The 12,871-nt window shown below is 52.9% G+C and overlaps 1 protein-coding gene across 2 annotated transcripts in view; it reads left to right on the forward strand.

Annotated features, from left to right (window-relative positions):
* Positions 1–4,545: 4,545 nt before the first annotated feature.
* The window catches only part of LOC102541641 (death-associated protein kinase 2), a 106,566-nt gene continuing 98,240 nt past the window's right edge, over positions 4,546–12,871 (forward strand). The window contains exons 1-2 of one of the 2 annotated variants that reach the window (XM_072962268.1): positions 4,546–4,672; positions 10,342–10,439. In XM_072962268.1, coding sequence (XP_072818369.1) covers positions 10,363–10,439 — 77 coding nt within the window. In that variant the 5' untranslated portion in view covers positions 4,546–4,672; positions 10,342–10,362. Of the gene's footprint in view, positions 4,673–10,341; positions 10,440–12,871 lie in introns of those variants that run through there. The other variant, XM_072962269.1, reaches the window with a different exon arrangement.

Here is a 12,871-nt window from a genome sequence, read left to right on the forward strand (position 1 = left end):
TCCTGAGCCTAAAGAAGTAGGTGGTGGAATTTGTACCCTAAAGGAGGGCAGGTTTGGGGTCCCTGGCCAAGTACCCAGGGCCTGTGTTACTAACCTCTGCCCCAAAAAGAAGGAGACAGCATATGCCTGGATCACGATCCCACAGTGTGACCCCTGTGCTGGCTCAGGTGGGAGTCAAGGCAGTACAGGCAAGTGGTTTAAGACCCCCAGCCCTTTGTACCCACACCCTCTTCCACCTAATATGTCCTCCTTTCCTCCTTCCACCTCCTCCTCTCGGGGTCCTCTTCTTCCAAGTCTGAATCAAGCTTCTCCTGCCCTCAGGCCCCTCATATGCCTGCTGGGGTAGGGCTGACACTTCCCAGCACTGTGCCTCTACCTCCTCTACCAGCACTGATGGGGAAGGGGAGGGGCGGGCGTGCCCTTGAATGTTTGCAGAGTGAATGGGTGTGCGCATGTGCCCAGGAACTTCCCATCCTCCAGGGCTTCCAGGGAAAGGCAAGGCCTCCCACATTCCAGCCCCTTTCTGTTTCTCCTCCTCTCCCCAGCCCCATCCCTATGGTGGGGTAAAGGCCTTGCTGAGTCCAGCAAGGCTAAAGGTTGAAGCAGTCACCTCTGCAGGAGCCAGCGGGCCTCCAGAGAGGGGAAGCAGGAAGGGCTGTCAAGCCTGCCCCACGCCCCAACCCTGCCTGGCTGGGCGAGGGAGAATAGAGGGCACAGGGCAAGGTGGGCAGGGCTGGGAAGGGCTGAGGAGCCAGGCCACAAGGCCACCTTTGGAAGGAGGAGGTTTCCAGCCTGCCTTCCACCCAGTGGGTGAGCCAGCTGGGGAGGAACCCACCTGTGCCCTCTCCAGGCCTGTCCTCATAGTCTAAGAAAGGAGTCAGCACTGGATGCATTGTCGAGAAGCCTGCAGTCCAGTCTTCACTGGACACTTGCTCGGAACCTGCTCAGGGCCAGGCTGGAGATGGGCGGGGTATAAAGACGAGTAAGATCCATTTCCTCCTCTAGGGGAGCTCACACTAGACATTTAGGGAACGATAAACATACCAATACTCATTGAACACCATGTGCCAGACAGATCTAAGTCCACACGTATTCACAGCTAATGCAATGGTCACAATAACCCAGGGGATAATGAGGCACAGAGAGATCAAGAAGCTGGGATTACACAGTGGGTTGTGTGTTGAGATCCACGCTAGGCACCTGGCACTGGAGTCCCTGCATTTAGCCCTCGTACTATGCATCCTCTATGCCCACCCCAGTGCCGGCAGCCCTGGCCCACACATTCAGCATCTTAATCCTGTCCCTGCTTCCCCACTGGCAGGCTAGTAAGTTCCCTAAACTTGCCGGGCACCAAAGTGTCCTTGAGGATATCACCACTTTCGTTGCCCTTTACTGCTCACCACGGTGACATCTTCCCTGAGGGCTTGTCTGCTCGTCCTGTGGAAGCTTCAGGCTCCTGTGGCTCACCTGTCTCACAGGCCCATGGAGGGTCTTGTACAGAGCAGGTGCTCTGGTGTGCTTGCTGTTTGGTGGGTTGATGGAGGATGCTTTCATTTCCCTCGGTCTCTGGGACATAAACAAAGGGTCCTCTACCTGTACATTGGAGCCACCTGGGGAGTTTTAACCACTACTGATGCCCAGCCCCCACTCCCAGAGGTTCTGATGTAATTGGTGTGCGGTGCAGTGTGAGCATGAGGAATTTTAAACACTCCCAGAGCGATTCTGATGTGCATTCCGGGCTGAGAACCCCTGTAATGTAATACGTGGCAGTTATTAACATCAATTATACATCTCTCCATCCAACATATGATTTCCAAGTGCCGGGTACTCGGGTGCCCTTGGGGGACAGTAGATAACAAGACAGTCATGATCCCTTACCTTGTGGCACATATATTCTATTAATTCAATTTAACAGGCATAGCGGGTTGGGGATATTAGGCACTGTACAGGTATAAAGATGAACAAGGCATTCTCCTTGCCCTTGAGGGAAAGAGACGTGGATGCTAATTACAACTAAAATAGAGGAAGGGGAATGCCAGTTAGGTAAAAGACAAGAGTGGGAGGGTTCAGGGGAGAAAGCCATCTAGAGGGCAGATCAGGGAAGTTTCCAAGGGAGACAAGATACCCAAGAGGGCACTTGAGGATAGGATTTTTGAAGGGTAGGATGAGGGGGTGGTGCAGAATGGCTTAAACAAAAGCATGGAGGCAAGAATGGCTAGTAATCCAAGATGGCAAAAGGGCTGGATGTGCACACATAGGAGGGAAGAGGATGTATGTGCATGGTGGGGACATGCAGGTTGGAGCCTTAAATGCCAGGACAGGCATTTGGACTCTGTTTGGTCAGCTGTGGGAACAATGCAGGAGCTGAGGCTGGGGTGCATAATTCTTAGCTCTTCATACCTGGGCCTCCATCTGGCTTCATTCTGGAGTAGGTGTCCTTGCTGCCACCACCCTTGGGGTCTCCCCTTCTCTGCCCACTGCTGCCTTGGCCCTGTGTTCAGTGCTCAGTAGTCTGTCGCTGCTCTCAGGTGAGGCAGTCCACCTCAAGCATAAAATGCATTTCCACATGGTACCTTCCTGAGCTATTGAACTGGGCAGGTACAGTGGAAAGAGTATCAGACTGAGAATTGGGAGCGGAGCTGGTTCTAATCTTAGCTCTGGCTCGCACCAGCTATGTGACCTTGGGCAAGTCACATCTCTTCTCTGAGCCTCAGTTTTCCTCAGCTGGATGAGATGATTGACAGTGACCCTTCCAGCTGTGTCATTCTTTGACTAGTTTGCTGTGGGTCAAGCCCAAGAATGTCTGTTTTGCCTTGGGCAAGGGGATGCTGCTGCTGTAAATTAAATATTAAGCATAAGCTCAGAGGGGAAGGGATGGAGAGGCTACATGCAGCTGTTCCAGAAGCCTTTCCTGAGCCCAGCCTTGGATTCATCATCGCCCAGGCACCGGCCATGTGAATGAAGAAGCCTCCAGAGGATTCCAGCCCCCAGGGATTCAAGTCACTCCCAACCACTCAAGTCTTCCCAAGTGAAGCCCCAGGCATGTGGAGCAGAGGTAAGCCATATGTGCTGCACACTCTCTGCCTTTCTGACCCTCAGTATGTGAGTCTAACAAAATTATTGCTTCATGCCACCAAGGCTGGGGTGGTTTGTTACACAGCAAAAAATAACTGAAATGGGGCTGTTTTGAGGGTGGTCTGAGGATGAAGAGCCTCCCTATGCTGGTGAAGCCTCACTAGTGGTCACTGACTTGGAAAGCCTTCTCTGTTCTTGGACACAACTCTACTCAAGGTAGCCTCGTGCTCTTGGAAGAGGTGGCTCAGAGCCTGCACTGCCTGGGATGTTGTCAATTTTATAAATGAGGAGGCAGTGGGATTTTTCCAGAGGCTATCACAGATGCTCAGGTACCAGTCAGCTGGTGGGGAGGGGGTCAGAGGAAGGCTGGTTCATCTGGACTTGAAAATAGCCCAGTATCTGGAAAGGCTAAAGCAGGGATGGAACGTTGCTCACTCACACAGGTAGAGGTCCTCTAGGTGCATCTTACACCCTCTAACTCGTTTCAATCCTCCATTAGATGATGTAAGGAGGGGTGTATGCTGGCTTTGCTGGTGAAGAACAAGTTCAGGTGCCATGCCCAAGACTACACTCACACCCCAGACGGCAGGGCAGAGCTTTGAACCAAATGACTCTGAGTCTAATGCTCTTTCCTCTAAGAGTGGCTTGAGAGGCCCCTGGATAACTTAGGGATGGAGGCTTTGGGAAGGGACCTTCATTTCCTTTCCCTAAACAGCCTCTTGAAATGAACTTGGCTGGAATTCTGTTTCCACTTCCTTCCTCCCACCGCCCCCTCCACTCTCATTTCTTTTTCCTCCCGGGATTTTTGGAAGTCTTTCATTAGGGGAGGCTTGATGGTAATGTGAGGCTTCACTCAACCAACCGCGCCAAGCAGGGCTGGGGGCACGGAGGCCAGGCTGCTCCCAAGCAGGGGTGGGGGTGGTGAGGGGATGGGGTGGAGTGGTAAGGAGGGGAGTGTCCCTCCCCATCACGGTCTCCACCCCACTGTGAACCGTGGATGGTGAGGTTCCCAGAAGAATCTGTGCATTGTCGCAGCATTCTGGCTGGGAGGGAGGAAGTAGCCTAGTCCCTGGTGAGACTTCCTCTCTCACGGTGTTTGTGTGAGAGCGGGGGACTAGAAAATACCACTTTCTGAGTGATCCTGCCAGGCTATATCAATTGCATCTGCTCATTTAAATCCGTTTCCAGATAAGGTTTGGAGAGGTTAGCTGACTCACCCAAGGCCACACAGCAGGTGAGCGGCCGAGCTCATAAAGACGCCCTGGAGGTCTTGTCACTGGTTCTCGCCCTTTTTCCTGGGAACTTCAGGGGCCCGGAGGTGGCCAGCCCGAGGAGGCCGGAGGCTCTCTGCCCTCAGCCGGGGACTGTCCCGAGGGGGCTCCCAGCAGAGGGCGCCCCGAACCCCGTCTCGGGCCTCGGGGCGCGCCTCCAGCCGGCGCCTGGGACGGGGCCGGCCGCTCCGCCCCCTCGGCTCCACAGCGGCTCTGCGGGCGGGCGGGCGCCGGGCGCGCAGGGAGCGGAGCAGAGCGAGCCGCGCGCCGCGCGCCCAGACGCGCCCCCCGTGGCCCCCGCGCCCGCCGCCGCACAGCTTCCCGCCGTGAGTAGCGCCGGTCCGCGGGCTCGACGGGCGGGACGGGGCGCGCGGCCCGGGGCGGGGGCTGGCGGGGGCGAATTGCTCCGGGGCGCTCCCTCGTGTCCCCAAGTCAGTCGCCCGGTCCTTGACGGCGCCTCCGGGGTATGGCCGGCCTTGGCCTTGGGCGCTCCGGCTCTGGCTCTGACTGGAACCCGCTGCGCCTCAGGGCGCGCTCCAAAATCTGGCACTGTGACCCGAGGGACCGGGTGGGAGCGGCAGTCAGAGACCTGGCGCCTCGGGAGGAGCTGGGAGACAGACTTCCATCAAGTTAGGACCCCCTGACGGGAGGGAGCACCCGAGGTTTCCCAGAGGAGAGGGGCCAGGTCCTCTCAGCATCAGCCGCCTCGCATACCTCCTTCTCCCCCTTGTGTGAGGAAGCGGTGCGAGGAGGCTGCTCCGTATCCAGTCAGCTGTCTATGTGGCGAAAAGAAGCTGTGGTCCCCCTGTCGCGAGCCCGGCCTGGGCAGAGTTAGGGTGGGCATGGGAACAGCCAGACGGTCTGCGGGGTGCTGTCGACAGTTGACCCGAGTCTGGGCCCGGCATTGTGCACGTCTCACAGCATGAGCGGGTCTGGCTAATCCTCACTGTATCTCTGCAAGGTGCGCATGAGTGTCTTCACTTTAGGAAGAGAGGAGGCTCGGAGGGGTGGGCATTGAGGCCACGCAGGTCGTGGTAGATTAGGAGTGCACATGGGAAGAGAGGATACATGCCTGGCTGCCTCAGTGGCAGGTGGGAAGGTCCCTGGAGGCAGGTGAAGAGAGCACAGCCCCTGACACCTTGTATTCTATAATCCGCTGGAAGGCTGCTGTGGTTTCTGACCCTGTGTTTCTCAGCTGCCTCCGTGTGAGGTATTCCTGAGAGAGTCGTGGTGACAGGGATACTGACACCTTGGCCACTTCACAGTTACTTCCAGAGTCCTGTTCTTCCCTGAACCACCCATCTCCCAAGATGTGTTTTCAGCACCGGAAGTGGCTCCCATTCAGCAGCTTTGGGAGAGACTTGGGCAGGGGGCACAGTGGTGTGTGGATGTGGGTGAGTGTATGCTGGTCTGGGACAAGTTTCCCACTGGCAGGAACCAGACCTGAACTGACACTGACCACCTCCCTAAGGCCCCTCTGGTTGTTAGATGAGGTGAACAAGCAAGCTGCCCAGGGGAGCTGGACCTTTACCACAAAGAGAGTTTTCTCGTGTCAACTTAGTTAGCTGGCTGATCTTCTCGGAGCCCCAACTTCCTCATCAGAGATTGGGGTGGTCAAAGCCTCCAATGCATGGAAGGGCTCTGTAATGCCGGCTGCCCCCCGCCCCCTTCTACTGGCAGGCTCCTCAGAGCCTGGATGTGATGGTTCTTAACAGGTGAACGGGGACAATTATGATCCCATTTCACAGACTCGCCCTGGGTGAGGATGTCTGAGAGTTCAGCAGAGAGAGCTGGGCCTGTGGGGCAAGTGGGTGAAAGTTCCCTCTGGGATGATCCTCCAACCCTGGAGACAACTTCCTAGGTTGTCTGTTCCTCAGGAGACCCCTGACTTCCCAACCCTGGTACCACCATTGGAGGATTAAGGGCGCTGTTAACAGAAGCCAGGGGAAGAGCCACTGGAGTGGACTAGCTGTGTGACTTTTAGCAAGTCCCTTCCCCTGTGTGGACCTCAGTTTCCTCCTTTTGTAAAAGAAGTGGGTTTGACCAGACAGCAGTGGTTTTACACTCCTCTCACCCAACTTTTTACACAGAACCCAACATCTAGTGTAGATAAAATGGAGCTCCTCTGACTCCCCTTCCTCATGCTGGTGGCTCCTGAGCAGAGTCGAAAAATCCCCTAGGAGTTCTTCGAAGTCTCTTTTTGTGAGGTTCTAGGAAATCTGTGTTGACCTTCAGAAGTGTTGCCTAGTGTTAGGGCTGGAGGCAGGAATGTGAATTCTAGGGATCCCATTAAGAGAAATGTGAGTGTGGAGATGGCCTCATCCTGGGAATGTCTGGAGCTGATGGCCTGGGCCTCTGGCCAAAAGTTGTATCTGTGCCCTCTGTCATGTAGTTTCATCATTTCAGGGCCAGAAAAGTACCTGTGCCTCTGGGTCCTAGGTGGTGACTATAATCCCCCCATCAGTGTCTCCCCTTTACTTTCATGTTTGCGTGAAGTGCAAAAATGCAGGTTCATCTTGGAGAGAGATGTCATGAAGGGGCTTTAGCTGTTTTTTCCTGATGGGCTTTCTGAGCAGCAGCCTTGAGAAGGACGACTGGAGCGCTAAATTTAAATCGACCAATGTTTGTGGAGTGCCTGCTGTATACCAGCTACCACAAGGGGTCAGAGGTGAGGATGTCACAACTCCTGCCCTCATGAGGCTCCAAGACAATAGGCAGGAGGGAAGGAATTTGTGGGAACCATCCAAGGACAGATTAAAGACTTTCTACATATGTTATCTCATTTGTCCCGTAAAGTAGATGTTAGACTCATTTTTTTATTATGTAAAATTTTAATTGCATACAAAATAAGTGTACATGCTATATATCCATGTAACCACCAGCCAGGTCAAGAAAGCATTGTTGGCACACGGAAACCCCCTTTTGTCCCCTTCCAGGCACAACCCCCTACCCAGATGTAACCGCTGTTCTGACTTCTAGCACCGCGGATTTGTTTGACCTAAGTGAAATCACATAGTCCGTCGTTTCTTGTGTCTGGTTTCTTTCATTCAATGTTTTGTTTGTGAGTTTCACCCATGTTATTGCAGGTAGCAGTAGTTTAATTATTTTCATAATTAAATTTGTGTTGTGTAATAATTTCATTGTAGGGGTACAACTCAATTTATCCATTCTTCTATTGATGGCTATTTGGTTGTTTCCATTTTTCAGCTATTACTAATAGTGCTGTTGTGACCATCCTAATGTGGACCATTTTGGAAAAACCTCTACGTGCATTTCTCTTAGGTGTGTCCACAGAAACTGCCTAGCAGTTTTCCAAAGTAGTTGTCCCAGGGAACACTCTCCCTAGCAGTGTTCGAGAGGTCTCGAGTTGCTCTGCATATTCACCAACGCTAGGCACTGTCTGGACTCATATTCTGTGGAGGTAATTTGAAGCTCAGAAAAGTCGTCCTGTGCTCAGTGTGTGCTAGTAAGTGGCAGAGCTGGGATTCGAGCCCAGGCCTGTGTGATTGCAGGATCTGTGCTCTTTCTGGGTTACAAGTAGACGTAGATTCTATGAGCTGGAATGTGATAAGCCCTAACCCTAAAAATGTGTAAAGAGCCCTCTTTAGGAATTTAAACAGGAGGAGAATTTTCATCTGTTTTGGCAAGAGAAAGGGTCCTGGAGCCTCATAGAGTTGGTAGCGTTTGAGCCTGGCTTTGCAGGAAGGGAACAGTTTGCTAGGAGGGCTCTCCGGCTGGGCCCCCCATGGAAAGGGCCCACCTTGAGCTGAGGCGTGGCAGGGGTGAAAGTTTAGGGGGAATGGGAAAGGTCGACATTTGACTGTAATATAGGATTTATGGGGAAGGGGGCTATGCTAAAATGGTGAGTTGGGGCCAAATTGGTGGGCCTAGTATGAGCTTAGGGGGCTGCCCTGGCCCCTGTTTCCTGGTTACCCAGGATGTGGAGCCTGAGGCAGGGGCATGTTGTTTTGCTGGGGAGCTGATAGCAAACGGAGCTGGCTTCTTGCCAAGTGGAGGACCTTACCTGTTCCTGGGACCACTCTCAGGGTGTCTGCAACAGAGTTTTTTGGAAGTTTCTGATTCCATCTAGCTGTTCGAAATCAGTGGCTACCCCACCCCTACCCCCAGTGGTTTATTGGGAAGTGTTTTTTCAGCAAAAAGAAGACACCCTCTGGGCTTGTCTCAGGAGGTTTGCGAGGATGGGGGTGGGCGTGAGGGGGGCCAAGCCCGACTCAGCAGGAGGATCCCAAAACCTTTTCCTCAGAAGGGAACAGAATTGGTGTCTCAGTGGCTGTGGGGAGCAGAAACACAAACAATTGCCTGGGTCAAATAATAATAGTAATAATCATCCTTCTTATTTGTCTAGTTTATGCCCTTATCACAGTGGATCCGCACGGGGATGTGTGAAGTAGGCGATATAGACGTTACCACCTCTGTTTATAGATGGGGGACCGAGTCCCAGAGAGGATGCCAATGTGCTGTGGGCCACATGGCTAATATACACCCAGACTAGCCTAGAACTGGGGCTCCTGGAGCCTACTTTTTTCCAGATTCCATACTTGCCAGGCCCTGGCTGAGCACAGAGGGAAGACCAAGCAGAGAGGAGGATGTGTGATGGACAGGCAGGAGGTTGACAGGTGACCCTGTGTGTAAGGCCAGGGAGCCAGGCCAGCTCTGCCTGGAGGTCTTCAGGGATGTGTGTGCCTTGGTAGAAGGGAGAGAGGCAGGTGCCGTCTTGGTAACAGAGCTCTGGTTTGTAGGGGGCAGAGGTGGAGGAAAGAGGGTGAAATGTATACAGCGTCTGAGAGTGAGGAGAGCTTCAGCCACTTGGCATTGATGAGATGAGACATGCCCTTATGTAATGGTGCCTCCACCCAGCCTGGTGAAAACAGCCTCCTGGGGCTCATGGGGCCTGGGTGTGGTTGGTAGCTGATTGCCAGGCAGAAGAGAAGCTGCCAACGCTAGCCAAAATGAGCTCTGAGAGGACTTTGCTAATGCCTCTTGAAAGATGTATCCACAGGTCGCCGGCTTCATCTTTGTAATTTGTAGGCTGAGTCTTGGGCCCAGGCCTCGGGATGCGTCCAGGGTAGCATATGACAGTCTGGGAATGGGTGAGTTCCTTGGGGCAGGAGGATCCCAGGGGAGGATGCAGACAGTCTCTTCTGGTGGAGTGGTGAGTGCTCCCCATGGCTCTGGGTGGTCCTGTGATTCTCAGGTGCCCTGGGCAGGGCAGTGTTAGCTCCATTTTACAGATGAGGGAACTGAGGCTCCTCTGACAAAGGATGAGTTCCCAGGGCTAGTTGTGGGCAACATTGCAACAAGAGCCTCAGGCTCCTGACTCCTGGTGCCTGTTGTAATTTGTCACACCCCTCCCAGCCATCTTTCCCTTGGGGTGATGAGTGAGAGAGTTTGCAAATCATTTGACTCACAATTGGGTGGCACAGCCCTGAGGGAGCTGACGGCATGATAATCCCTTACCTTCCTACTGCATTTTACAGTTTACAAAATACTGTCCAGGTTTGCAGTGGTTTTTACAGTATTAACCCCTTTTACAGATGAGGAAGTTAAGACTTGGCAGTTTTAATGACTTACTCGGGCAAAACTGGGACTTGAAGCTGGAACTTCTGACTCCAAAACGAGTGCTCTTTTTCCCGCATCGTAGCTGCCTCTTTTCTCAGTAGACCCAAATTTCATGAGAACAAACTGCGGACGTTTCCCATGACTCTGTTTCTCTGAACTTGTTCAGAACAGATCCAGAGTGAGCAGGGCTCTTTTTCTGTCTCCTTAACAGATCTGAATTAATATAAATCAAATAAGAACAATACATTATCAGTCCCAGGTGAGGAAACTCTCCATCAAGGCTGTTCTTGAGGAACAAGGGTTGTGGATGATTGTTGAATCATTAGCTCCCATGCGGCCAACTGCTTTTGAACCTAGGCTCAGGCTGGTGCTAATTGACATGTCTGTCCTAACCTCAGGTTTCTTCCCATTTCAGGGTGGTCCCCTCCAGGCCTCAATGAGGAGTCCAAACATGGAGATGTTCAAGCAGCAGAAGGTGGAGGACTTTTACGACATCGGGGAGGAGCTGGGGAGGTAAGTGGCTGTGAGAGGTGCAGGGAACACAAGGTGAACCGAGGTCACGCTTCACATGGTGCACTTGTCAGTACATCTTGTAGGTCATGAGCTCGTCTCAAGACTTGCGGAAAACTTTAAAAACAATCCCGAGGTTTATTCATCCTCACGGGCAGCTCTGCAAGTAATCATCTCTCTGTAAATAAAGATTTGTCAGCAGAAGGGACTAGAACCATTGAGTTCTAGGTATAACCTGGCTGATAGGGCAAATCTGAATGATTTTTGGTTTTCCTGTGAATTTTCTCCCAAAGCCCTACCCAGGCTCAGCTGAGACCTGACTTGTTGGTTTTCTTCTGCGAATCCCACTTGGGATTCTCCACGGCTCCCAGGATTTTGTTTCATAAGCTCAGAGCCTGAATGGGAGGTGAGGTAATCCTCCTGAAAACACATTTGCATTGAGTGACAAGCCACACGAGCCTGGTCGTGAGGGTTCCTGGGATCTGAGTTACTGGGTTACGTTTTCAGGTTTGCTAAACCCACGACACAGCCGGGGGTGAGCTCAAATCTGAAGGTAGTTCCTGTTTGGACAGAAACGAAGATTTTCCAAAGTTTTCTTCTTGCCTCCCTTTTCTAACAACTGCTAATATTCAGGTGGTGTTTTAATGATTCCAGAGCACCAGTCCTGGAGTTTGATTCTCACAACACTTCACAGAATGGGAATTATTTTTACTCTTGTTTTTCAGATAAGGAAACTGTGGCCCAAAGCACTTAAACAAATTGCCCAAAGTTGTTCAGCCAGCAAGTGATATGGCCAAGGTCCAGCCAGTCCAGTTTGTACCTGCACACCTGTCATTTCTCTCTGATGCGCACAGTGCTTGCACACTCATACGTGCTCACCAGTACACCCAACCTTACCTTTTCGCACACCCAGCAGAGTAGAAGCCTAGGGGTCTAGGGCCTCCACTGTATCCAAGATGCAAAACGGGAGGCCTTTCCCCTTGATAGAACTCTTGGGTTGGGACCAGTTCTCTTACCTTCTTTTATGTTTAAAGACAAACTAGAAAGAGCTTCACAGCTAAAGGAGCCTTACTGAAGAGTGGGAGGCGCGGTAACTTCTGGTTCAGGGCGTGCTAGTCCTGGCTGGCAGGGCTGGGAGCAAGTGTCTGCAGAGATCCTCAGAAGGGGGTGACTCCTCAGCCTTCTGTCTGAGCCGCAGCCACTGACAATCTGGGGCCTGAGAAGGGGTGGGAAGAGGGTGGTCAGTTGGAGTCCGACTCTGAGTGGGAAGCGGTTCTCTTCACCTCAGGTGCCTCTCCTGACCATGGTGACACTAAGGCGAACGGGTCCACCCTCAGCAGCAGACCTGGGCAGGCTCTGCCAGTGGCGTTTGGTTCGGTGGCCTCATGTTGGCCACACCCTCTGTGTAGGGTCTGTGCTTAGTGCTCTGGGTACCAAGATGAGCACAGCATGGTGGTCTCTGCCCTCCCGGGGCTCCAGCCTGGCCATGGGGGTGGCTGCAGGCATAACAAGGGCGGTGTTGGATGTGGCTGTGTCGGGTTGGCTGAGAACTGAGGAGTCTGAGTGGGGGGCTCTCAAGAAGGAAGGAGAAGCAGTTTCCAGGGGAATTCATCTGTTATTCTTGCTTGGTCCCGTCTCTCTCTGGCTCCATACATCAGCGCTATTAGGACTAGAAGGGACCTCATGTTTTAAGGTCCCCCACGTACAACAGGTGTGAAAGCCCTGTATACCTCACAGCCTGGGAGCCTCGGAGAACCCTCTACCTCCAACTTTTCTAAAGTGCTAGCTAGACTTAGGGAGAGTAAGAGGCAAAAGAGGCCTGATGCTCTTAGAATGGCTTGTTGTCCTAGGATTCGTGGTCTAGAGGTCAGATGAGCCCCCTCATCTGACAGTTGAAGAAACTGAGGCTCAGAGAGGGGAAGGGTCTTGCCTGGGGTCATAATCAGGCTGGAACTGGAGCTGCCTTCGAGTGACTGCTGGGCCTTAGAAAGTTCAATCTTAGCTCTCTCTCCTCCTGTCTTTTTCATGTAACACACTATTGAGGGCGTAATGCATGTCAGGCACTGTCCCAGGCAGTGGCAAACAAAACAGGCACATTCCTGTCCTCTTGCAGCTTGTGTTCCACTGGTGGTGAAAGGCAGTAAGCAAGTGAACAAGGGACCACAAAAGTATAACTCACTACAGAGTGTGTGACGGGATCTGAGAGAGAAGAGGGGCTGTCGTTTGGACTGGGCGTCCAGGGGAGGCTGTTCTGGGGCAGTGACTGAGGGCAAATGTGCAGGCAATGGAAGCAGCATGGACATAGGCCCGAGGTAGGGAGAGCCTGGGACCTGAGCTGCTGGCAGGAGGCCAACGTGGACTGGGGACGTGAGCTGGGGACACACGGTGCTAGATGAGGTTGGATATATAGCCAGATCCAGCCTTCAAGCTCCCTG

This window comes from Vicugna pacos, chromosome 6, assembly GCF_048564905.1.
Source record: "Vicugna pacos chromosome 6, VicPac4, whole genome shotgun sequence".
Classification (NCBI taxonomy): Eukaryota; Metazoa; Chordata; class Mammalia; order Artiodactyla; family Camelidae; genus Vicugna; species Vicugna pacos.